We start from the raw sequence: 26,861 nt of genomic DNA, 5'->3' as shown, positions 1-26,861 counted from the left end.
GCACTATGCAAGCCAGAAAGTGTTCGACCAATTCCCTGAGCTTGTGTAGAGGGACTCAGCATCTCAGCCAGCTGATTGTCAAAAACAGGGCTGCCACCAGTGATGGAACCAGTTTCAAAATATGTGGCCAAGACCATGCTTAGTGAATGTATTCTTTACAGAGAAATATCAGCAGAGAATGAGCGTGAATCTCAGCAACTTCAGCATTATTGGTCAGAGGTACGTTATATGGTTCGATGTATTTATCGTCAAGCTGGAACACCTTTGGCTGATGATCAGGACCAATCACTGGTGCCGGATAAGGAGGGGATGAAAGAATTAGTCGATAGGTGAGTGGTTTACTTTTCAAATGATCATCAAATATTCATTGTCGAAAGTGTTTTTGATTCTATTATATTTTATTCCACTGTATTGCATTCTATTGTCATTTTCTTTTCAGTTAAGATTTTGGATGAAGTGCTAATACCCCATAGTACAGTATAGTGCAAGATTGAAAAGCGTAGCAGCGAAATGAGACGTGTCAAGAAACCGTGGTTAAACATTCCTATGTTAAGCTAAGTAACAAATGGCACTGAAGTTATACTGTTTACCTTCTCTTGTGAGGTGGTATTTTCTTATCTGTCATTTTCTCAGTCAGATCTATTTACCACTACATCATTGTAACCAAGAGAAGGGGAAAAAAAAGCCCACGAATCTATTTTACGTTGCACAACATCAGCAGATCTTAGCCATAGGGGCCTGAGATCTCACTGGAGCCAAAATGTTGTGATGCTGTGTGCCACACAAGGAATTCCCTGGAGAAAGCCCTGTTCTTGTTACAGGCATATTTGCTGGCAGCCAAACAGTGATTATGCCACAAGAGTGCTGGATGTGCACAAAGGACGGAGTGAACTGACTGATTTCTTTTCCCTTCCCCTTCTTGAAGGGATCAAGGAGCACCTTGTCTGTGCTTGGTGCCTGGCTTAGATTGGAAACTCTCATTGTGAGAAATAGTAGGCAGGAACCTCCTTGATGCTTAGTTTAAATCTTCAGTCTGCTTTGCCACCTACTGGCTTATGTAAAAGAGTGAGAACAGAATGGATTCAGGAAGAGTGGTACTTACACGACTGTGCCAGGATTGGCCTTTTGTAAGCTGGACAGCCTGAGCAGATTGCAGCTGCACATTCTCACCCACCTGCAGAGCGCCGTGTTTCACAGGCACCCACGGGACGATGACAGATGCAGTTAGCTAACTATCACATCTGTCACTCCAGCTGATCTGGAAGTCAGTGAGACTATTTGTCGTCCCTTAATATGTTGTTCAAATACAGCTGAAGGATTTTGTTTCTTCAGAACAACGGAATAATTTACTTTTGTTTTATAGAACAAAGAAGTAACCAATATTTCGGATTAAACGGCAGTCTCAACAATAAAAAAACATGCACTGGATTGTACAACAATTTGGAGCTCACGATTTTGATTGTTTTAGTGGTACAGCATTCATTAAATTGTCGTTAATTATATAATAATTGATAATCACTGTTGTAATTCACAATAAAGTGGATGTTTGGTGAAGTTTTCAAGACAAATTATGCTTGTATTGGGAGTAGAACTTTTTTATTACATTTTGTAGTCAGTGTCTGTATGAAGAATGTGCAGGTCAAGCATGATACAAGTTGCCCATTTTACAGCAGCTAACAGGAGGAAACTTCCTGAACTAATTCCACTGGTAACTAAGGCAACTGGACAGATACTTTGTCAAGAGGGACGACAAACAGAGAGCAAAGCTTCCAAAATGCACAGGAATCCCTTTTTAAAATTAAACTTGTAGGGTGTTTAAATTTCTCCTTTAAAAAAGAGGGATTCAAGTACCAACCCCTTACTACAGTACTGTATTATTTTTGTAGCCCTTCTTTCCTGAGTGGAGTCCTGTCATCTTCATAATCTCCACCAACCAATTAAACAAACTCCACCAACAAACCTCACCAACAAACTAAACTCATATTGCGCAGAATCTGGAAAGGGCTCCTGTTGGATGTTTTGGAAGTGCTAATTTGATGTAATTCAAAGTTTAGACTCTTAAAAAGGCCGGTCCAATCTGAAATTAAGTTTTTTAAATTTTTTTCATTAAAAAAGGAAAACAACTTTAATAAGTAATGTAATTAATGTACCCTAAATTTTCCCCTTCTAATTTTCCTACTTTAACAAAAAATCAAAATATTATTTGAAAGCTAAAACTAGAAACTGTGCGCAACATAACTATTTTGATTTTGATTGAATATTTTATTGTAGAAAAGCACCTAACGCCAGATGGGGAATTTGATACCAATTTGTCATACAAGTGTATCAGTCTGGCTCAGTTGGTAGCACTCCTGCTTCTGAGTTAAAAGATCGTTGGTTCAAGCTCTTTCTCCATATTGTCTATATGAGTTCCAAGTCCCAATGTCGGCCTTGAACCCACATCAAGTTAATTTGCGCACAGCAATGACCTACAAAGAGCCATGTAAAATGAATGACCAATTTTATTTTGGGATTGTTGGCCAGGACATTGGGAGAAACTCCCTTTTCTTTTTGAATGCTCCGGGATCTTTAATGGGGACCTGAAGAGGCTAACAGGGCCTTGGTTCAACATCTCATCCAACGAACACCTCCAATAATGCATCCAGCCCAACATTGGAGATTATCTTAGGTTATATTAGATTATATGATTATATGAGTCCAAAGTCTCGATGTGGGGCTTGAATCCACAACCTTCTGATTCAGAGGCAAGCGTGTTACCAGCTGAGGCAGGCTGATACATAATATTATTATTATTATTTTATTATAAGAGCAACAGCTTCATATAATATCTATCAGTTATTCCCAGAGCAGCCTCCAGATGGAATCCTCAAATGTCTTCTGTTTATTGAGAACCAAATATTTCAACCCCACTAGGCCAAGTCTTTTAACATTGCTGCAACTGTGGGGCTGTATTCTCTTGTTGCTTCAGTAAGTTTCTTGCTGGTTGTCCAATCCTTTCTCTAGATCAGTAGGTGAGAAATGCAGTGTCCAATTGATGGCGAGTGTTTATTACATTTACTGTTATACAGTGATTTTGGAATAGTGCTTGGACTTCAATTTTTTTGAATATTCTTATCTTTATGTAAATCTCATATTTATTTGACTGGTCTTTTGTAGTATATTTTAACCATGATTACCTAACAGCCATTTACAGAACACAATGGAGAAGGATTTATTTAACTCTTAGATGCTTCTTTAAAGAAGCATAAGAAAGGTACAGTGAAAAGTGTGTAAGGCTACACAGACACATTTTAGTGAAGAACGGTTTAGAGATCAGACGTAGCTGCGTTTCCCTTTGGTTTATGAAACTACCCACAATAAAACACACTTATGCTTTTGTGATTTGTTTGCTGAGATGGCTCTGGATCTCAGTGCAAATAATAATAATAATAATAATAATCCTTGCATTTGATATAGCGCTTTTCACTTCGGGAGGACATCCCAAAGCGCTTCACAGAACACACTGTAAAGTGAATTGACTGTATATTTGTGGGCGAACGCGGCAGCCAATTGCACACAGCAATGTCCCACAAACAGTCGTAGATTGTAAATGACCAATTTATTATTGTTTTTGGTTTTGGAGCGATTATTATTAGGCTCTGTGTGGAGTAAGGAAACTTGCCCAAGGTTTCGCCCTCTGCCTGGAATTGAACTCAGGTCTCTCACTTGCAAAGCGAGTGCTCTAACCACTGAGCTACAGGACTCCAGATAAGGTGTTCAATGAATGAAGGGCTGCTCCAGTAACCCCAACTCAGTTAAGCTTCCTTGTGTTTGTATGAAATTTGTTTCCCACATCAGACATCCATGTTTTTCCTGACGGAGAATGAACAGTTTAAACAGTGAAAGCTGTGATACCACCTGGGGACTGATTGCATTGAATCGACCTCTTTTCACTGATCATTATACTTGATCAAGAGAGAAAACTTTGAATCCAACTCACAATGATAAAATTCGGCTGAAGGACTTAACCCAGTGTGCTATCCAATGGAAATCTTTTTCCAGTGAAAATAGTTTGACCTAACTTAAAATTAATCTAAATTCCAAATATTTCCAAATCTGCAAAATCAGGTGTAAAGATTCCTCTCCTCTGTCCAAACAATTTTGCTTTAATGTGAATTTCTGAGGAGAATTTCTTGACTACACCACTGTAATTGTGTCCAGTTTCAACCAGCTATCTGTGTGGCTTCTGAGCAAACTTGCCAGCCATATTCAGAATATTTGTGGGTAGCTTTATGCAGTGGATCTCCTACTTGATCATATACCCTGGGAACTGCCTTCAATTGTACCGTCCTAAGTTACTTCCTACGTGCTTAAGGAGGATTGAATTCTGGATCTCAGTCACTACCTCCACTGGACTGTACATTTACCTGATAGCTTGTGTACTTATGCTTATTTCCTTTATCCTTTTCCTTTATTGTTTTGTTTCCATATTAAGAAATGCAAAGTGATTGAAAAAGCTCTTTAAACACATTGTTCCATTCATAACTTTTGCTCAACTGAAGATTTTAACCCAACCTTTACAATTATGTTCTTAAACTTCATCAACATAAATTAAAACATTTATCTTTATGTAAAATTCATTTGGATTTTTATTTTTAAAAAGTTTTTAAAAATTGTTTGGATTATAAGGAAAGTTTTTTTTTAAAAAAAAGTTGAAACTGACAGCCTATTTTGTGAGCTTGACTTTTGTTTTTTTCTGCCTGCCCTTAGGCTGTGTGAACGAGACCCCTACCAGCTCTATCAACGATTGGAACAGCAAGCTAGGGAATATGTTCTCGAAATGAAGGTACGCTTGCTCAGGCATCTGTCACTGGGATCCAAAGTCACATCTGTGGTGCAGGGACCGCCACAGGCTCATCAATTCATCTCGCTCCTTTTGGAGGAATACAGTGCACTCTGTCAAGCTGCTCGCACAATCAGCACCTTCCTCGTCACACTGGTGAGTTGTAAACAATCCCTGTATTGTTGCTTTTCACACCTTTCACATCAGGAGGGCATTTCAAAGCGCTTCACTGGATTTACTGTAAATTATTGTGACTGTATTTTGTAGATGAACACAGCAGCCAATTTGCACGCTGCAGAGTTTCACATACAGCCATGAAATAAGTGAATGACCAATTTTATCTGGGGGGCTTCTGTACAGGACACTGGGAGAAACACCTTTCTCTTTTTTGAATAGTGTTAGGGGATCCTTAATGTCCACCTGAACAGACAGGACCTCGGTTTAACATTTCATCCGAGGGATGGCGCTTCCAACAGTGCAGCGCAATTATGTAAAATAGACATAAAAATATAATTGTAATTTAGGGGGTCATAGAATGTTGCATCACAAAAGCAGCCATTTGGCTCATCGAAATATGGCTGTGGTCATTTTGGCCTTGTAAGCCACCTGACCTAATACAATACAAAATTACATTTGTATAGTGTCTTTCACATTGGGAGGACATCCCAAGGCGGCAGACAGTCAGGGATTTGGACCCGATCCCATTCTCCTGTTCAAGCTCCATATTCTTTAATATTTCTCTTTTCCAAACAACTGCCGAATTTCACCTGAAAATAATTTATGGACTGCCAGCTTTTCAGCTAAAGTCAGCAAATGTGACCGTGGTTGAAATGTGTTTGAACTTATTTGTGTCACAGGAAAGTGAACATTTGAAAAAATTCCAGGTGACATGGGAACTTCACAATAAGCACCTGTTTGAAAACTTGGTCTTCTCAGAGCCACTTCTGCAGAGCAGTCTACCAGCACTGGTAGCACAGCTCAGGTAAGAGTTCCACCTCTTTAAATATGAGTTTTGCTTTAAGAAACTACACACAAGTTTGTCCAAATGTATATTTTGCCCATCATTTTGTGCTTGCCAACGCTGGGGATACTAGTGCTGCAACTAAATACTTCCACTTTCAACACTCGATGCCAACATCAGGCTCTGCTTGAGTAAATCCCTACTGTGCCCCAATAATGCTACCTGCTGTCTGCAATTGGCTTCCGCATTTTACCCACAAAATACAGTCAATTCACATTACAGTATATTCTGAGAAGTGCTTTGAGACTTCTCAACAATGTTATAAGACGCTACATCAAATACAGGTATTATTATTAATTCATGCCCATTTCGAATGCCAGCTTTCTTTGTGGCTGGAGAGCAAACTGTCCACGATGAGAATATGTACAGCAATCTAGCTGCGTATCTACTACCAGGAACCAAAGTCACTTAATTTAAGAAGTGACTGCAGAAAAGGGGAGTGTTCATCGTGTTATTTGTAGCTGGACCCAGAAGTCAATGACTGGTGTGCTAATCCAGTGTGCTAACACCCCCCCCCCCACACACACACAAAATAAGGTGTGTAAGAAACCATCATTTAGGAAAAATTTGATCAAGTATGAGACTTTTAAATAGCTTGCGTCATTACCCATCAGATTTTTATCTTTGGGTGGAAACAACTTGCTATTCAGTTGGGTACAATTTAGTAAATTTGTGTCCTTCACATGTTTGGATAAATGTTCCTAACTAGCAAATCTCACAAGTTAAGTTGTTGAAGAACTCGAACCTTTAAACAGCTTATTGTGTCATTCAGTCACATGGCTTTTCCTTCCTGTTCCTTGTCAGTATTGCCAGGGAATACACAATGCTCCATTGACTGTTAGTATTTTCTTGAAGTACTTTTTTTTTACAACTCTTCAGATGTGAACATAAGCCAAGATTTTCAAATCTTCCTCTCTGCTTGGTATCTTTCTATTGACATTTTTACAGGGTACATTTTATATTGTGTGTTCCAAGAATAGAAGTGACCAATGCTGCTCTTGAGGTGCACAAGACATTTTCTGTATCTTGCTGCTTTTCCCTCTATGTAGAAAAGTGCCTGGCCCATGCTTCGCAGCTCGCCCTGATAATTGTAAGGCAAAGGAGACATTATCATGTGGAAAATTAAGTGGTTGAAAACAGCATTTCCCTACCGCTAGCTCCCAAAAATGTAATCTCCAAATTGGGCACTGATAGCAAAAGTCAATATTATTTATTAATTTTACAAAGATCACAAACTTAGAAGTTGTGGCTGTAGCCTTATCTGTGGAAGTGTTGAGGGGTGGAAAGAGAGAGAGAGAGAAACACAACCAAGAAGCAAGTGGAGAATTGGCAAGAAACGAACCAGGCGGAGCACAAACAATACTGTGGGTAGCTGAAAAAAACTTAACCGTTCTAATGGAGTAAACATACAATCGTCTGCTGGTAAATAAACTTGCTGCTGTTTACTGGCTGTTAGTTTCCATCCCTGGGTTTGTGAACTCATTCAGCAGTCACCACGTTATCAACATGAAACCTGATTGAATAATCTAATTGTTGTGAAATTGTGATGTTTTTTTATGGAAATGTTTTCTCCTCTCTGCCTGCCACACAAACACGCACCCCACCAAACCCAATCAGCTCTTTTTAAAGATTATGGTGCCGAGCATCAGAATATTAAAACATAGCATCAGTCATGCACATCAGAAAAGTTAATACTAAATAAGGCACTTCGTTTTGGAGAACATTGCTACTCATTGACGACATTCATTTTATAATCTGGTTAACAAACTGCTTCCACTTACCTGTGTGAGTGCATTGTGAGCAAGGAGAATTGCAATATTTACCATTCCTTATTTGAAGAGTTTAGATGGATTAAAATGTTGGATTTTTAGGATTTACTGAATAACTATAATTTTGCAACACACACATAACATAACATGTAGGAGCAGGAGTAGGCCATTCGGCCCTTCGAGCCTGCCCCGCCATTCAATCATGGCTGATCTTCTAATCTAACTCCAGCTAATAATATAACACACTCTGCCACACACAGACTCTGCCATACACACACTCTGCCACACACACACTGCCATACACACACATTCTGCAACACACACACACACTCTACCATACACACACTCTACCACACACACATTCTGCCACACACACATTCTGCCACACACACACTCTGTCACACACACATCTGCCACACATACACACACATATACATTCTGCCACACACACACTCTGTCACACACACATCTGCCACACATACACACCCATACATTCTGCCACACACACACTCTGCCGCACGCTCTGCCACACACGCGCACGCTCTGCCACACACGCGCACGCCTTGCCACACACGCGCACACGCTCTGCCACGCCCACGCTCCCTGCCCACGCTCTGCCACGCTTGCGCGCACTCTACCACACGCGCACTCTGACGCACACACATACACACACTGGTTTTATCTTCTAGCCAATTTGAGCACTTCAGTAACTCATTGTAATAACTCATTCAGAAATGGAAAAGCTTGGCAGATAGTGTTTGTTTCTGTGAGTCTTATGAAAATTTTGAGGTGAATGTTGGGGTTTGTAATGAATCAAATGAATTGCACAATCTCATCTCTCCATCTAGAACTGACTGGGCTGTTTGCCATGTTTCTGGAATTGAATGCAAGATTTTTTTTTATTTGGATAGCTACACTTCAAGAACCATCTTTTTTTCTGGTATAATTTGATGAGATGTACTGTGAATTTGGATTTTAGTAAACTTAGAGACGGAAAGTTGACTGGTTTATTAACCAGACTACATCTGGAGAAATTAACGCAGCCAATTTTTTAGTTCCATTTTATTCTCCACACCTACAACACAATACAAATTTACATTTATATAGCATCTTTCACATCGAGAGGACATCCCAAGGCATTTAACAATATAGTTAACTACTGTTACCTACCTGAAGCGAGCCTCCCTCTGCTCCCTATATTTTCAGCACATTAGTAAGAACAAAAAATCTTCCTATTTTAATTTTCCCATTTTTATAACGGCTTATCATGTTGAAATATCTCAAAACCACGTTGCAGATATTACTGTTAAGTGAAGTGATTGTTTATGTTGGCGGCCCAGCACCTTGGGAAATCCCCTGATGTGATAGGTGCAATATAAATGCAGTTTGTTGTTTTTGTACACAGGGATCCCACAAATAGCTTTGAGGTGAGTAATTTGATTTTTGGCCAAGACTTGGAGAAATTCCCTTTTCTTTACATCAGATGTTTTAACATTCAGCTAAAAAAAACAGGCCGACAGGGCCTCAGTTTATCATCTCCTATAAAGGACTGTGCCTCCAACAATGCAGAGCTCCCCAGCCCTGGAGTGTCACCTTAGGTTGTTAGCTCAAACTCCATGTGGGGCGTGATCCCATAAGCATCCGACCGAGAAGTGAGTGTTCTTCCATCTGAGCCAAGCTGACTGAGTAGTGAGCAAAATGTTCAGAAAATCTTCCTCTATGTAATTGTGCTGTACCTTGATTGCTTCTCTGGTTTTGTACTTACGTACTGTCCTGTTAAAACTGTCTCCTTTAGGCTGGGTACAGCATCTCACGATGCATACAGTGAGGACATGTACAGTACTTTACTACAGCGGTACCTCCAGATGGACCAGGAAATGAACAGAGTGTCTGCAGAGTGGATGGAATGTCAGAAGCGAATAGATGATTATGTGGATGAACAGGTGAAGTATTTTTGAGTTGAGAATGTTTTGCAAATTTTCAGTTTTGCAATAGTGCACCAATGGAGTAACAAATTATGTGAGGGTTGTTTTTATGAAGCACTTCGACTAAAGAAAATTATTAAAGGTGGTTAGTGAAAATGAGTGTGGCTTGTCAGTGTTTGAACATTTGAGGCTTATTTTTATTTGACAAAACCTTTAACTTCACTGCTTGAAAATATCATTTACTGCAACTTAAGAAAAAGTAACCAATGACCCATAGCCAAGCTGGACCAAGTAGACATTTTTATGGAAGCAAGACTCTTTTGCTGTTCTGTAGTGCTGCTTCTATAAAGTAATCTTCCCAGTTTGATTCCCAGGTAGAGTGAAACATTAAACAAGTTTCCTTACTCCATTTGCCTCTGTTTACCTAACAGTAAATAGAAACCCAGTTGTTAGTTGATTGGCGGATCGCCTTTCCCTGGTGTAATAATCCCTTTTTAAAAGAAAATGTGGTCACTCAATCCACGACTGTTTGTGGGACACTGCTGTGCACAATTGGCTGCCGTATTTTGCTCACAAAATATACAGTCAATTCACTTAACAGTATATTCTGTGAAGCCCGTTTCGACGTCTTGAAGACATGATAAGGCGCTATATCAAATGCAAGGATTATTATGATCTGTATTAGATAGCCTCACTGTTTAATGTGGCATTTTGCATTACTGAATACATTCACTGTTATGTTTTATGGTGTGTGGCAAAAAAAGCTAAAGTTAGAGAAACCCAGGAAACAAAATGATACAACCCATTTTTGAAAATTCCTGTGTATCTATATTTGTTACTTTAGTAAACAAAATAAATCTAAAGCTTATCTAGTCAAACTATTCTAATTCTTAATCCAAAAGTAGCTGGATAATCCGGGACAGAATAAATCTCTACTTAGAGGAACATGAGGTAATTAGAGACAGCCAACATGGATTTGTTAAAGGCAAATCTTGCCTAACAAATCTAATAGAATTTTTTGAAGAGGTGACTGCGAGGGTTGATGAGGGAAATGTGGTGGACGTTATTTACATGGATTTCAAAAAGGCTTTTGACACAGTACCGCATAAGAGATTAATAAAAATATTAGAGGCCCATGGTATTAAGGGGACAGTGGCAGTTTGGATTAAGAACTGGCTGAGTGACAGAAAGCAGAGGGTGGTGGTTAATGGGTGTTTCTCGAAATGAAAGGAGGTGTGCAGCGGTATCCCCCAGGGATCGGTATTGGGACCACTGCTCTTTCTAATATATATTAATGATCTGGACTTGGGCATTGAGAGCACTATTTCCAAGTTTGCAGATGATACAAAGTTAGGTAGGGTAGTAAATAGCGAGGAGGACTGTAACCAACTGCAAGCAGACATACACAGAATGGTGGAATGGGCTGACATGTGGCAGATGGATTTCAATGTGGATAAGTGTGAGGCGATACACTTAGGTAGGAAAAATGATAGGCAATATAGACTTGGTAGCTCAATCTTAAGGGGGGGTGAACGTACAGAGAGATCTGGGTGTTCAAGTAAGCGAATCATTAAAGGTAGTGGGGCAGGTAGATAAGGCAGTAAAAAAGGCATTTGATGTACTGAGCTTCATTAGTAGGGGCATAGAGTATAAGAGTAGGGAGGTTATGGTTAATCTATAAAAATCACTGGTTAGGCCTCAGCTGGAGTACTGCGTCCAGTTCTGGGCACCTTACTTCAGGAAGGATATTAAGGCACTGGAAAGGGTGCAGAGGAGATTCACGAGAATGATACCAGGAATGGAGAAGCTTAGCTATGGCTGGAGAAGTTAGGACTTTTCCCATTAGAGCAGAGAAGGTTACGCGGGGACCTGGTAGAGGTCTTCAAGATCATGAAAGGTTTCGACAGGCTAGATAAGGAAAAGCTGTTTCCACTGGTAGGTGTGTCTGTGACCCGTGGTCACAGTCTTAAGATATCTACCAAAAGAAGCAGAGGGGAGGTTAGAAGAAATTTTTTCACTCAGCGAGTTGTTCGAATTTGGAATGATCTGCCTGAAAGGGCAGTGACGTCCGATTCGATAACAGCTTTTAAGAGAGAACTGGATAGGTATCTGGAGAAGACAGGTTTGCAGGGTTATGGGGAGAAAGCTGGTGATTGGGGTTAGTGAAGGTGACTTGCTCTGTCAAAGAGTCGGCACAGACTCGATGGGCCGAATGGCCTCCTTCTGTGCCGTAACATTCTATGAATCTAAAAAAAATAATCTAGGATGAATATGGCATCAAAACGTGCTAACGCTTGTTTCATGGCACATAGCACTCTATCACCTCAAATCCTCAAATATCTGCTTTAAAACTGTTTGTGTCTCAATCTTAACACAGTGTAATGTCAGCATTAGCTATTAACAACATTAGAATTATCTTTCTATACTCAGTTTGTGTGGTGGTAAGAGTGAATAAGAATTATAATAGCAGACTAGTTTCACTTTGTCGAAGTGCTTGACAAGTAGATGAGAATTAAAAATAGATATAGGAGTAAATGTTTATATATGCAGCAGAACGAAGTTATTTTTATCTGGAAATGTAAGGGAATCCAGGTTCATTGATGTTCTGACCACCTGCCTTTCAAACATCAAATGCTGCAAGTTAGCAGAACTGTGCTATAATTTTTAGACCAAGTATAAACATAGCATTTTCTTTCTCAGATGGCAATGAAAACCAAACAGCGAATGCTGAAGGAGGACTGGGAATTCTTCAAACAGCGGCGATTATTGGAAGAACAGGTAAAATGGCCAAATAGACGTATCTTGCTTACTTTGGAGATTGTAAAATACACATTTTGGGTCACATTGTAAAATACTCACTTTCGTTTGTCACAGAGGTACCTGTCCAGTTCACCAGTAATTAGGGATAAGTATTCAGATTTTTAAACTATTATTATTTTAAAAGTATTCAAACATATCCAAAAAAAAATGCTGTTTGAATTATTTGTGATTCAAATGTCATGACATCTCTATGAAGGTTACAATGTGCTTCTCAATTATCAATGTAATTGTTTTGAAATCTAATTGTTTTTCTTCCTCTGTGACTGATACAGTTATGCTAGTCAAGGTAAAAAATGTGAAATCATTATTAACCAATTTATAACACCAAATCAGAAGTTAGAAACACACAGCTGATGGTCAGACTTAGCACCATTAATGCAACAATTGGTTGGTTACGAAGAATTGGGTCAGAGTTAGTTTTCACACTTCATTCCCTGTAACCAACATCTTCAGCTCTTGGTGGGTCTCCTATTAACCTCAAACAAAGCGAATGACAAAGTTTAGTTTGTTTCTGATGTTACCTGTTGCACATATTGCAGTTTATTGCTATGATGTTTAGGAAGTCATTGAAGTAATGAAAACCTGAATTCTGAGGATTTTTTTCTCAGCCTTGTTTCATTTGGAATTTTCAAGTACGATTAGTGAAGGGCCTTTTTGAAATCCGGATCAACTGACTTGATATTATAACAAAGGAATTAGTTTTTTTGTGCTTTGCTTGGTTTCTCCATATTTTTACAAATTACAGACGTTTCACATGACTTCAAATCCTTGCTATCCTTAGAAACGTTGTCCACAATGGCCTCCCCATAAAAGGTTTATTGATGACATTTAATGTAACAACGATTTATTTTGAGTGTGGATGAATTAGTGGCGTGATTATGGCTCGAACGCACAAGGTCTGGATATCTTTTTATATCCTGTGTCGCATTCTCCTTGTAGCAAGTACCTTGACTGAAAATATTCATATTGATGAATCTGTAACGCAGTTCAGTAACATGTCATTGTGCTGGACAAAGCTAACTTGTTTTGAGCAAGCTTGTCTTATTTAAGTTGAGCTTTTAACTTATTTATGTTCTGATGCGAATTCAGCGTAGTAAAATGGGTTATTTTTTTTCCAGCTAACGAACAGCAAGAAAGCACTAACCGGAGAGAATAATTTCACTGATACAATGAGGCATATGCTGTCATCACGCCTGAGTATGCCTGATTGTCCCAATTGTAATTACAGGCGAAGGTAAGTGTCTTGCATGGAGCAATTGGGAGAAAGCTGGGAAGAGAAAGAATGGAATTTTTAATATCTAAAAATTCTTTCTCGTTTCAGCCTTCTGTATGATCTGAACCGTTTAATTAGTTTTCTGAGAATTGACTGTGTGTCCAGCATTTCCATGTAGTTAAATTTCTGTCCACTGTGTCCATTGGGCTCCAAGATCCTACCCAACATATCCGGTGTGTCTATAAGTATTCCGAGATGCTATCCATGTGAAGGGCTCTATATAAATGCAAGTTGCTGTTGTTAATGTGACAAGTCACCATAGTAAATGTACAGGTTAACTCTCTTGATGGAACTTGCTGTGAATTCCTAGTAGTTGTAATGTTGTTATAGCACAAATCGAGTATGTAAAATAATTACAGCCTTAATACTTTAGCGGCCTTTGATCTACAACTTTGCCTTTTTCCCCCACCCCAACCCAAGATGGAGTCTTGTAGCTCAGTGGTTAGAGCACTCGCTTTGTAAGCGAGAGACCTGAGTTCAATTCCAGGCAGGTCAGGGCGAAACCTTGGACAAGTTTCCTTACTCCACACAGAGCCTAATAATAATCCCTCTAAAACCCAAAACAATAATAAATTGGTCATTTTCAAACTACGACTGTTTGTGGGACACTGCTGTGCGCAATTGGCTGCCGCGTTCGCCCACAAATATACAGTCAATTCACTTTACAGTGTGTTCTGTGAAGTGCTTTGGGACGTCCTCCCGCCGTGAAAAGCGCTATATCAAATGCAAGGATTATTATTATTATTATTATTATTTGAGATGTCGTCCGGTGTGAGGGGCTCTATTTAAATGCAAGTTGATGTTATGCTCAAGGCAATGGCTTCAGCTCTAAGGAGTAGAATAGTACAATTTCAAGGAACCACACTGATCACTTAATGATTTAAGTATTGCAAGGCCAGCTCAGAGTAACACTTCTATTCCACCCAACAATTTGACGTAACTTCAATTATTTTTAGATGTACCTGCGATGACTGCAGCCTCTCTCATATACTCACTTGTGGTATCATGGACTCTCCCATTCCTGATGATCTTTCTATCAACACGTTACCATTGCAAGTGGAATCTGCTCCCGATTACCTCTCAGAAATACGTCCGCCTAGTATGTCATCTGCCAGCTCAGGATCTGGCTCCAGCTCGCCCATCACCATTCAGCAGCACCCGCGACTCATTCTCACTGACAGCAACTCCGCCCCCACCTTGTAAGTGCTCAGGCATTCTCAATCTTTTGTGGTCAGGCATTTTGGTGGATGGCTTTCCTGGGGTAATAATCCCAATAAAAAAATATAATAATTTGGTCATTCAATCCATGGGTGGGGTGAAACGTTGGGCAAGTTTCCTTACTCCACACGTCTCTGTTTATCTGGCAATAAGTAGGAACTCGGTTGTTATTGGTGAATCGCTTTTCCGGGGCTAATAATTCCTTCAAAAAAATAAAATATAATAATAGTTTGGTCACTCAATCCACGACTGTTTGTGGGACCCTGCTGTGCGCAATTGGCTGCCACGTTTTGCTCACAAAATATACAATCAATTGACTTTATGATGTATCCTGTGAAGCGCTTTGAGACATCTCGAAGTGATAAGGCGCTATATCAAATGCAAGGATTATTATTTTACAACATCAAAGGAACTTACTAAACTAGAACCTGTCTCGCGCAGAATGATTTTGTGAACAAATCCTAAAACAGCAAACCTGAGTCTTAAGTTCAAATAAATGCACATATGTAAGTGCTACAAATGTGTTGTGTGGAAGGAAGTTATGGAATGCCTTTTGTGAAAACAAAGCTCTTTGTAACCATGTCTCTGAGTAATGTGGTCACACGTGGCTCGTTTTTCTTAGTGGAAGTGACGATGAAGATGTTGCACCATTATCAGCCAATTTTGCTGACATATACCCACTGAACAGTTATGACGATGCTGAAGTTGTAGCCAACATGAATGGTATCCATGGTGAACTGAATGGTGGAGGTGAAAACATGGCACTAAAAGATGAGGTATGTGTGCATTTCTATGAACCATCCTGTTTTATTTCTATTTTAAATCAGTCTGCATTTCACATTTGATGGCACATGTAGAGTTCTGATTGTGTGCCCAACTCTGGAGTATCGTTCTCCTTTCCCTTTTAGTCTCTTCCTTTTAGTCTCTTCCTATTTGTGTTTATGAGCGGTGGCATTTCTTGAGGAAACGGCCGCAGATTTTCCAAGGTTGTGACTAACGAATGTTTGTAAATAGATACCTTCCCATTCTCGTTAATGTTGTGGGTGTGGGTGTCAGTCTCCCCAGGTGAGCAGCACAAGTAGTAGTTCTTCAGAGGTTGATGATGGTGATGATGGGGAGAGCAGCGGTGAACCTCCTGTGTCACATAAAGAGGAAACAACTGTAAAAAGAGCAGCAAGGAAAGAAGAATCGAGGAGGGACAGTCCACCACCATCGTATCCCAGTCAGCAGGTAATCACAGCTTCATATTTTTAAAAGAACCTTAGAGCACAATTTATTTTACAAATGTATACTGCCAAATTCTCCTGGGTCCTGGTGCATTTCTATGTTTATACAAGCACAAGCCTCTACAATTTAACTAGTGTTGCTGTTTTTTTTAGAAATTCGACAGATGATCAACATTTATTTCCCCATGATTTTAAAATGACCTTTTTAACTCCAAAAATGGCCAATATCTGGGTTGTAAGGTTGCCACAAACTTCACATTTTGTGCATGCATGCACACTATGAGCTGGCAGTATTGTCACTTCCTGCGACAAAGGTCCTGTAGGGTTTACCTCGCAATTAGATTCCCGAGTTAGATTCCCAGGCGGGGCGAAAACTTCAGCAAGTTTCCTTATTCCACACACTTCTGTTTACCTAGCAGTAAGTAGGAACCTGGTTGTTAGTCCATTACGTGGATCGCTTTCCGGGGATAATAATCCCTTCCAAAAAAATTGGCTGCTGCGTTTCACCCACAAAATACACAATCAATCCATGTTACAGTATATTCTGTGAAGCGCTTTGAGATGTCTCAAAGAGGTGAAAAGGTGCGACATCAAATGCAAGGATTATTATTATTATAAACGGAGTGACTTTAGACATGTTCAGCATGCGATCTTGGGACATGTTATTGAACATTTTTGCATATTTAACGATTGGAATTAATTTTCCTTGGTTTGGAAAAAATTAGAAAACCCATTAAGTACTGATTTTTGTTGATTTAAAATTAGGAACTACCACAGGTCCAAGCCTTAGCCTGGAAAAACATTTTGTTTTACAATTTGTCTGTGCAGAAATATGCAAAATTCTTAATTCAATTTTAATTTGGAAGCCAATTGTCCACATATATCAAAAAAAAATTGCTTCCAAATTAAGGCTTAATTAATTTTAGAATGTTCCACAATTTTGATACAAACCAGTTTTGAGGATGAAGAAGGGGTGGAATTTGTGGCGTCAAAAGTCATGTGATACGTCACAGATTTATAAAGACATTAAAAATTGTTCCAAATGTTCCTCCTATTGTTTTTCCCTCCAAGGCTGACCAGGTTCAGAACATTTGTGAATGTCATGTCTGCAAGCAAGAGGCTTCTGGTCTGAATACATCTGTACTCGCAGCTGGACGTCTTCCCAGTGGCCACCAGTTCTTACCCACAGAGAAGCCTTCCCATCCTGCTCTTCATCTTTATCCCCATATCCACGGGCATTTACCACTGCACACCATCCCCCATCTGCCTCGACCTCTCCTTCATCCAACTCTGTATGCAACAACCCCACCATTCACACACAAGGTAAGGCCTTACCTGGTAATTTCCCCCTTCACTCAGACCAGATTTCCTGGTGCAATTATTTTATTGGGCTGATCTCAAACTTTATTGTTAAATTAATGTGCTAGACGGATCGAGGCTTTACAGTATATCCTGTGAAGCGCTCTGGGATGTCCTCCTAATATGAAAGGTGCAATACCAAATGTGACGAATATTATCAAATGCAAGGATTATGTTTGTTTATTTATCAATAAAAGTGTTGTGGGAAGAAATGAATAAGCAGACAAGTAAGATTATTAAAAATAATACTTCCATTTGATATGGCGTCTTGTCACGTCGTTGAGAGGTCACAAAGCGCTTCACCGAATATACTGTAAAGTGATTTGATGGTATATTTTGTGGGTGAAATGCAGCAGACAATCACACACAGTAGTGTCCCACAAAACAGTCGTGGATTGAGTGACGACATTTTTTAAAATTTAATTTTTCAGACTCTTCCTTCAGCTCCAGCTCCTAATCACTCTAACAAGCATCAGGTATTCAACGCCTCCCTCCAGGATCACATCTATCCAAGTTGTTTTGGCAGTACTTCTGACTGGAACAATCCACTCCTTACATCCCACAAGTTAGCCAGTCTTTGGGGATCAGAACTAATAAATGGAGACAAACCATGGAGTCCTGCTGCGTTCCTACCAGAATCCTTGTCTGGTAAGGACCTGTCTGTTTACACGTTTTTTGGGTTAAGTTTGAGAAAGAGAGAGCCGTTATCCTATTCATGTGAGTGGTTACTAACTGAATTTTGTGTTCTGGTTTCTACGGTCATAACTTTGAATGTTTTTTATGTTCTGAGAAAACACTGTTTCAGATCTGTGCTATTGTAATAACAAAAGCATATTTCATAATATTTCTCCTTAACTGAAATTGAAAAAGGCTTAAACTAAGCCTTTGTGTATATGTTTTATAGTACCTGGTGTTTTAGTTTTTTCTTATGCTCAGTGTCCAATTCTAATTTAAGAGAATAAATTTAACTTTAATAATGAATGGTATTACATTGAAAGTCATATCTTGTTATAAGAATAAAAAAGTTTTTATGTTCATATTGCAATTCTAAGACAATTTCTTACACAAAGTCATCTGTATCCTTCATTGATCCACAGGTGATGTGTTAGGGTCAGCACTCACTGAGATTAGTCCAGAAGCTCTTCTTCCCACAAGCAGCACTGACACCGTTGTTGCAGATACCAAGGAGAAAAAACCCGCTGCAAGGAAAAAATGTCTATACAATCCTGGCTCCATGGAAGCAAACAAATTTATCATGGCCACTTCCTCAGCCACTTCCTCTGTCTCGTCTACAGCCACTACTGTGCAATCCAGCTCCAATCAGTTCAAGGTTTCATCCAAAAGGCCTACATCTCTGGGTAAAAATCAGAATTTACTTTCTTTTCAACCTTTGACCAGGATTATTCAAATCTGTTTTGTTGAGACTGTGTTTTTGTTGAGACTGTGTTTTGCATTATGTCACATTTATACCCATTTGCAAAATCTGTGCTGTGAAGTGTTTGGCAATCTATACGTAGGTTGGGATGTTTTTGTGCAGTAAAGAGCTATATGTTACCAGGTAAGGTTTATTCTTTAATTGATGCATGTGATATGGCTAATGAGGAAATGCAGAGAGAATAGGGGTAGGAACTTGCTTAACATGTTATTCTCACTCAGACTTTTTAACTCAACCTGACAGTATCCGTACTGAGTTGCAGATTTCTTTCATGAGTGAATGATCATATTCAACTTTCTATTTATTCACTATTCACTTTCTGTAGTGCATATGTTGAGTTGATGAGGAGCTACAGATTTGTTTAAAAATAACATTTCTCCTGCTTCTCAAAAGATTTCCTTTCTGTATCGAGTATTGCTATTCTATGCATACATGTGTGTCAAAAGTGCTCCAAATCTAGGTCTGAGATGGTTAATATATATGCTGTATACCTCACATAAGTTGTATCAGTTGGGATTATACATTTAATATGATTTATGTACAGTGAGTAATGGCAAACTTGCATAGAATCTAAACTCTTCAACAGAGTTGAAGAGTGGATGTACGACTTGGGCGATTATACGATTTATACAACTTATGCAAGTTTTACTGTGTATGCTTTTGTACGGTCAACTAACTTGTGGTTTTTCCAAGAGCGGGTCAGTTACCTACCACACATTCTGCTCCAACTGGATGGATAGAACGTTTAGGCTGATTTTCCCATGGCTGCCATACTACGGAGTACTCCTTGATTTGTAATCAGGAGGGTCAGATTGAGTGTTTTCTGCAGGTTGTTTTATCTGATAGCCTTCCAGCTATGGGAAGTGGATATAGGTAACCAGCTGCAGATGACTAAAACACAATACTAACACTTGCATTTGATCTCACGCCTTGTGTTGAATTGTCTCAAAAAAATCATAGTAAATTCTTTTGAAATTTGACGGTTCCATACATATGTATCAGCAGCTACTCTCTACCAGCTATAAATTGAATCACCAAATTGAATCAATGTTACAATTGTTGAGTTTGGCTGGGGTGTATTGGCCAGACACCAAAGGCCTGAAATTTCTTGTGGTCTTAGCTTTCAGTTCTTCAGAAAACCAGCTTCCGAAATTAAGATTGTGCAAAGAAATTAAATTCAATCTGAATTTTGAAGACCATGTTTGTAAGGCTAAGACATGATTATTTTCAGGCCCCCGCCGCGTCCTGTGCTCTTTGAAATCGTGTCGAGGGATCTTTTACCTGATCCCAAGAACAGATGGCCGAGACCACCACAGTTTAATATCTCAGCTGACTATGAAAGTCTGCAAACCAATATTCTATCGCTTGGCTCTGTTTTTCAACTTTTTTTTTAACTGCATGCTCGTAATTCTGAAATGTTAACAAAACTGGATGGAACCGTGGGACGCCATAAATTGTGGCCTTGTTCCAGAAACTGGTGCTAAGTTGTGTTGTCTTGGGTAACTGGTTTGTACTAGTACATTGTCATTTCTTGTATTTATTATGCATTCTTCGAATTGGGAAAACACTGTAGCCAAATTGTAAAATGTGCAGTGTTACAAGTCATCTCTTTGTTTTATTTTGGGCACAGGTGAAGTGTTCCATAATTTAGGTAAAGAGGACCACAGACATCCCACACCGGTCGCACCTAGGAACAGCCCCACAGGTTTAACCTCTCTTCCATCTCTCACGCCCACGCCAGTGTCCCCTGCCTCTGCACCTCACATGCCTAATCTTGTGACTGCACCCTTCCCAAAGACAGCTTCAACAGCCCCAGGTTTTGTAGATCCCCATTCTGGGCTGTGTCCAACCACAACAGCACCCCCTGCAGCTACTACAGAAAGCTCAGTCAGTGCCTCCGCCAGTGTCTGCAGGTTAGTACACAATGTGTGCCTGTGAATATTGCGGCTATTCAACAATTTCAACGGAATTGTACACTCAAGTTTCCATACTGTAAGCTGCATAAATCAAGACTGCATTAGTTTGGGACATATTTAGCCTGCTTAAAATTTGCACATTTATTTTACTGTGGCTATATAACAGTTGTGACTCCGGTAGCCTGAAATTCTACCCAGTCTTAGCCTATAAGATGTTTTTTGCTCAAGAATGCTAAAATCGTGCAGTATCATGGAAAATTGAATTCAGCCTTAATTTTGAGCAATTATTAATAAGCACCGGCTTCCAAATTGAGACTGATTTGAAGAAATTTCCCCATTTTGGACAATCTTACAGCCTAAGGCAAGGTGATATTTTGGGTCTCGGTGTATGTTAATCATGTTAATGACATCTGAACATACTGTGTATCAGATCATGGGAGTTGGAAGGAGCAAAAATTCTAATTTTATTTAACTACGTGTGTTTTTTTGCACTTTCACTTTCCGTTGAAGGACTGCTCTATTCATTATACGTACAATGTGGGGAATTTTTATAATTCGTTGGAATTAACTGACGATCTAATTACAAATTCAACACATTTTTATAACCAGCGGGTATGTGAACCTGCAATAATCTTAAAAGTATTTTGTATTCTTTCCCAGACACAAATGTTTTTCTGGTCTAACAAATGGTTAATTTGATACTTCTGTAGTGACCCAGACTGTGAGGGACACCCGTGCGAGAGCAATAACGTGTACGATCATCAGCCGTTTGATGGAGAGGAAAGTCAGGATGAAGATAGCTGCTCAGAACACAGCTCTAGTACCTCAACATCAACTAATCAGAAAGAAGGAAAGTACTGTGACTGCTGCTACTGTGAATTCTTTGGGCATGGCGGGGTAAGTGATCTTTATTTTTTGTTTCATCGCATACTGGAAGCATTCTCCTTCACTTTCAGTTATATTCTGTCAATGTTTGTGACGAGCTTGTTATTTAATAAAAAATAGAGGATTTGGGCTGGGCGCTTGTTACCAGTGGGTGTAAGTGCCTGTGCCGCTATGCATCGGTGTAAAGGTATAAACAGATTGCAATGCAGAAGTGGCTGTATTAGCTAATGCCTTATCATAGGTTTTGATCCAACACAGTGCAGGTAGAATTGAAACCATGATGTTGAAAAATTGTTTCAATAAAAATAAAGCAGTAACTTCTTAGCATGAAATCTGATCGTAACCCCAGCTCAGGTGGCTGGAAATAGTTCACATTAGTCTCTAAGATTATCGAGATTTATCTATCTGTTCTTCACTAAACATTGAGCCCTGTGTGGTTTTCATTCAGTTCTCGTCTTGTACTTGTAAAGACAGAAGTGTTAAGTTTATTGTGCAAAATGTGCTGCTAAATGCGATTAGAACACTTTAATCAGAAGTGTGATCTGTTTTCTTTAAAAAGGATCCAAAGGCTGCCACTGAATATTAATTCCCTGTTATTTTTCAGCCGCCAGCTGCACCAACAAGTAGAAATTATGCAGAAATGCGGGAGAAACTGCGCTTGCGACTTACGAAGCGTAAAGAGGAGCAGCCAAAGAAAGCAGACCAGATCCTTGAAAAGGAGCAAATCGTAGATCATAGAAAAGTAGAAGATCTATTACAGTTTATAAATAGCACAGAATCCAAACCAGTCAGCAGCTCAAGGGCAGCAAAACGAGCACGGCACAAGCAGCGAAAGGTAACCGATTTCTCTCCATCGTGAGGCTAAAAACTAACCTCTGAACAGTAAATACTTGCTTCTGTCTTTGTTTCCAATGGGTGACATTGCACCCAATATGCACAACTCATTTGTTTGTTCCGGACTGCTGTTGTGTTTGGAGCCCAGTCTGTCTCCAACGCGATGCAGGTTCTTTTGATTGTGATCAGAATACAAAAGGAATGTGAATAAGCACCTAAGTAAAAACATTAAGGGATATTGGCAAGAGCTGGAAAATTGGATTGCATTTTTTTGGATTACTCTGTTTTTATTTTAACAGTAGAAGTGTAACGTACTGGTAAATAACGAATTCCCAAATTATAAATTGGCGAATGCTTTGTGAGTTATATGAACTTATAGGAAATTTTGGGGAAAGCTATGATCCATTTTGTATCCGGTGAATTGTAAATAAATTGGATTCAAAATCTTATTGTTGAGGAATACGATTTTATAAGTTTTTTTTTCCCTTCGCTATTTAAAATGAAACCGCGTCCAAGAAGATGAAGGAAGATGGATTAATTTTCAATTTGCTTCTTGTTGTATTACTGCCAGATCATTTGGAGCCTTAACTTCACATCTGGTACATGGTAATGTGAAAAATGTGGTAAGCTAATCAGATTTGTGCGTAGAAGATTCCAACATATGCTCTGTATTTTGAGATGTTTGACATGATAAAGTACAATTTTCCCCTAGGAGATTGAATCAGTGGGTGGAGTGAAATACAGAATAGTCATAATAATTGTACATGATTTGCGAGAAGAAACGAGCTTGATGAGTTGAATTTATTCATGCCATGCTTTATTATCTTCCAATTCTTTCCTGGGTATTCCTTGGAGCTTTGTGCAGAATATCAAACTGCAAATGACGCAAGATATTTGAAGCGCAACTTCACGCTCCCCATCTAAGCACATGAGCAAGTTTAGTTTTCGGATATGTCAAAATGAGTTGCACGATGCGTGTTGGTCTGGTTTTTCCAGGATCAGGAGCATTATTGTATCAGCAAGATCAGGGTGGTCCAACCTTCTGGCTGCTGAGGGCCAGATGCCAGATTTGAGATATGTCCATGGGCCACATAAGCAATATTTTATCCTGATTGGTCAGTCCCGTTGCCAGGCGGAGCCTGATACCCTGGTGACCGTCTCGTGATTGGTCAGTCCCGTTGTCAGGCAGCGCCTAAACCCCCGGTGACTGTCTCCTGATTGGCTCAGGATCTGTGCGTCGCCTGTATTTGCTCTTCGGATAAGGAAGTTGGGAATGACTTGCGGGCCGAATAAAATCACCTCCCGGGCTGGGTGTGGCCCATGGGCCTCCAGTTTGATTAGCCGGAGCTAATCATAAGACGTGTTTTACTATGTGAAAATGTCAGCGCCTTGGGACGTCCTCCCGACGTGAAAGGTGCTCTGTAAATGGAATCTTGTTGTTGTTGTTGTAAGTAAGGTAGCTTGATGGAAAGAGTTGGAAAGGTGACTTGGTATGGATAGTAACACGGAAAGTGAAATTTCAAAGGGGCTGGTGCACTACTTCATACTGCGAATTGCTGCCTTCAACTTGTGGCGGGGAACGTTAATTGAGGAATAGGGACACTGGTGAGTTACCCTCATTTTCTCGCCTGCAGCCTAAGCTCCCTAAACTTATTGCTGTTTCCTTCAGCAGGAAGAGAAAGCTCGCCTTGAGGCCGAAGCCCGGGAAAGAGAGCAACTACAACTGCTGGAAGAGCAGAGGCAGAAAGAGGAGGAAGAGAGGCTAAAAAAGGAGCTGCAGCGGCTTCAGGAGCTGCAGCAAATCAGATCTGCTAAGAAAAAGAAAAAGGAGCGAACAAAAGAATCACAAAAAAGTGATGCATTTCTACAGAATCTGCAGTTGAAGGAATCAGCCCCAGACATGGTGGATGTCGTTCATAACAGCAAATGCCAGCAGCTGGAAACTCTAGCAAAATCTACTCATCCCCCACCCACACAGGTGAACAACAAAGAAGAGCAAAGAGTCGTGCCAGAACCTCATCCAACACATCAACTGCCAGCAAATGGGAGAGACCCCAGACACTCTCAGTCTCAAGCTCAAAGGGAGGCAAGGGCTAAGCAGCCTGATAACAACCATAGTGCAGACACCACAACAGTGTATGAGGAGTTAAATGGTAGGCAGAAGTTAAAACCGCAAGCAACCAAACTTAGTACTGAACGAAAGCCAACGGAGGGCTTCAGATCCTGTGAAGTCCCCCTGAAGACCTCCACAAAGTGTCAGGCAGAATTGGGAGCATCCAAACCAAAGCTGCTTGAGTGCCAAATGGTGACAGAGCAGAGAAAAGAAGAGAGAAGAGGAGTAAACGGCAAGAGACTGAACCATGTGAGAGAAGACAAGGTACCTATAGTGATTGAAACTCCAAATGAGCAACAGCAACAGCAAATCCACAAAAACACTGCTGAATCGCCTCAGCTCAAAGGAAAGAACAAGAAAAACAAGAAGAAGAAAAGTGACAAGCTCAACAATTCAATTGGTAAGTTTTGTATTTCCTTAAAAGCAATATTTCAAAGTGGAGGTGAAATAAGAAAATTTAACTATTTTCTTAGTTAAATTGTCAATTGTATCTTTTGTGAGCAATAAGAATTTCCTTTTCCAGAAATCATGCTATAATATCAAATCATATGAGGTGACAGTATAAAGTGCCATGGAATGGTTGTTGGTAGATTAAGCGTGAAGTGTCAAATATTCTTCTCCTGTTCCTAAATTCCTATTGCTGTCTATTCCAAATGGAATTATATAAATTACCAGCGCCAGAAACCAGGTGTGCCGTGTTATTGGTTAGGTTCACAGAACACCACTGCTGTGACTAAAACAGGGCGGTGGAACTTATTAATGGAGTCACCCTGTAATTTTCATTTATAAAAATCTGTTGGTCATATGAGGCTTCAGCATCATTGTTTGGAAATCCCAGCCTCAAGCTGGTTGAGTGAGAGAAGGATATGCTCTTCGGGAACTCCACAGGTGATCTCTCATTATATTCAGTAATGTTTGCTCATCAGTTTGGGAATACAGCTCTAGGCAAGAAATTTCAAAAGAACCTGAAACTTTACCACATTCTGATCATAGCGGATCATTGTGCAGTCTTTTAGCTCAGTGGTTCGAGCACTCGGCTCACAAAGCAAGGGACCTGGGTTTGATTCCCAGCAGGGCCAAAAGTTGGACAAGTTTCCTTACTCCACACACCTCTATTTATCCACCAGCAAATAGAAACCTGGTTGTTAGTCGATTGGCGGATCACTTTTCCAGGGGTGGTAATTCCTTCAAAAAATAATAATAATTATACAGTATATTCTGTGAAGCGCTTTGAGACGTCTCGAAGACATGATAAAGCGCTATATCAAATGCAAGGATTATTATTTATAGCAGAAATTATTTTATGTCAAAAAGGTAGATTTCCCCCCAATGTAAATTGTACTTGTGCAGCACATCTCTACCACCAGGGGGAGCTCTGATAATGTGTTTGAAAATTTACTGCAACACCCACTGTACTTATTATTTCTTGTGGACATTAAAGCTCTGCAATTTTTTTTATAAACCTCTGATCAGTTGGCCTTAAAAAAGCACCTTATAATAGCTGCATCAGTGCACCTAATAAAGATTAACATAATCATGAAAAACACCTTACCACTGACTTGGATTGTCTGTTCTTTGTAGTCCCCAGACTACACATCAGTTCCAGGCAACAAGGGCATCTGGTCTCAACTTCTGCACCTACAACTTTGGTGTTTTTAATGGATGTCTCCTGTTTCCGGCGCTGTGCGAATATTGGACCACCCGTCTGGGTGGGAGCTACTTGTTACTCAAGCCATTGTTTGAGGAATGTGCTTTAGGAGATGTGGCCCGTGCATTACAATGTTTGCGTAGAATGAACAAGCATGCACACTTCTGGCTTACTCACTTTTTTATCTGAGATAGCAACAAAACCATGCGATAGGGAAAGGTCTGCACTGGATGATTGATTTGAAAGGGAATTTAAATGTTACCAAAATTTTAATTGCTAATTAATCACTGTGACACAAATTTTCAAAGGTTTCTATTACTTTGAAAGACAGTAATGACATTTTCTTCAATGAAGTGTTTGAAATCTTGTAAGTGGAGATAAACTGAAGAAGTTAGTTTATAGTGAATATCATTGTTTTAATTCTTTCAATACATGCCACATAAAATCATTTATGTGCAATAATTGAAAAATATTCTGTAATTTGAGCATTAATTTTCTTTTAAATAGATGACGTGTTCCTACCTAAAGACATTGATTTGGACAGTGTGGAGATGGACGAAACTGAACGGGAAGTTGAATACTTCAAGAGGTAATTAA

The 26,861-nt window shown here is 39.7% G+C and overlaps 1 protein-coding gene across 5 annotated transcripts in view; it reads left to right on the top strand.

The window, feature by feature from the left end:
• Positions 1-26,861, top strand: part of fam193a (family with sequence similarity 193 member A) — a 96,570-nt gene that overhangs the window by 67,506 nt on the left and 2,203 nt on the right. For 3 of the 5 annotated variants that reach the window (XM_007905250.2, XM_042343012.1, XM_042343018.1), the window contains exons 6-22: positions 162-329; positions 4,750-4,978; positions 5,680-5,804; positions 9,408-9,555; positions 12,238-12,315; positions 13,476-13,591; positions 14,587-14,829; positions 15,471-15,624; positions 15,905-16,078; positions 17,146-17,397; positions 17,865-18,081; positions 18,531-18,791; positions 20,499-20,781; positions 21,495-21,681; positions 22,274-22,504; positions 24,173-25,016; positions 26,772-26,853. In XM_007905250.2, coding sequence (XP_007903441.2) covers positions 162-329; positions 4,750-4,978; positions 5,680-5,804; positions 9,408-9,555; positions 12,238-12,315; positions 13,476-13,591; positions 14,587-14,829; positions 15,471-15,624; positions 15,905-16,078; positions 17,146-17,397; positions 17,865-18,081; positions 18,531-18,791; positions 20,499-20,781; positions 21,495-21,681; positions 22,274-22,504; positions 24,173-25,016; positions 26,772-26,853 — 3,792 coding nt within the window. The remainder of the gene's footprint in view (positions 1-161; positions 330-4,749; positions 4,979-5,679; positions 5,805-9,407; positions 9,556-12,237; positions 12,316-13,475; positions 13,592-14,586; positions 14,830-15,470; positions 15,625-15,904; positions 16,079-17,145; positions 17,398-17,864; positions 18,082-18,530; positions 18,792-20,498; positions 20,782-21,494; positions 21,682-22,273; positions 22,505-24,172; positions 25,017-26,771; positions 26,854-26,861) is intronic. The other 2 variants (XM_042343027.1, XM_042343024.1) reach the window with 2 other exon arrangements.

This window comes from Callorhinchus milii, unplaced genomic scaffold (genome assembly GCF_018977255.1).
Source record: "Callorhinchus milii isolate IMCB2004 unplaced genomic scaffold, IMCB_Cmil_1.0 Scaffold1, whole genome shotgun sequence".
NCBI lineage: Eukaryota > Metazoa > Chordata > Chondrichthyes > Chimaeriformes > Callorhinchidae > Callorhinchus > Callorhinchus milii.
This window is presented reverse-complemented; position numbering and strand designations above follow the sequence as displayed.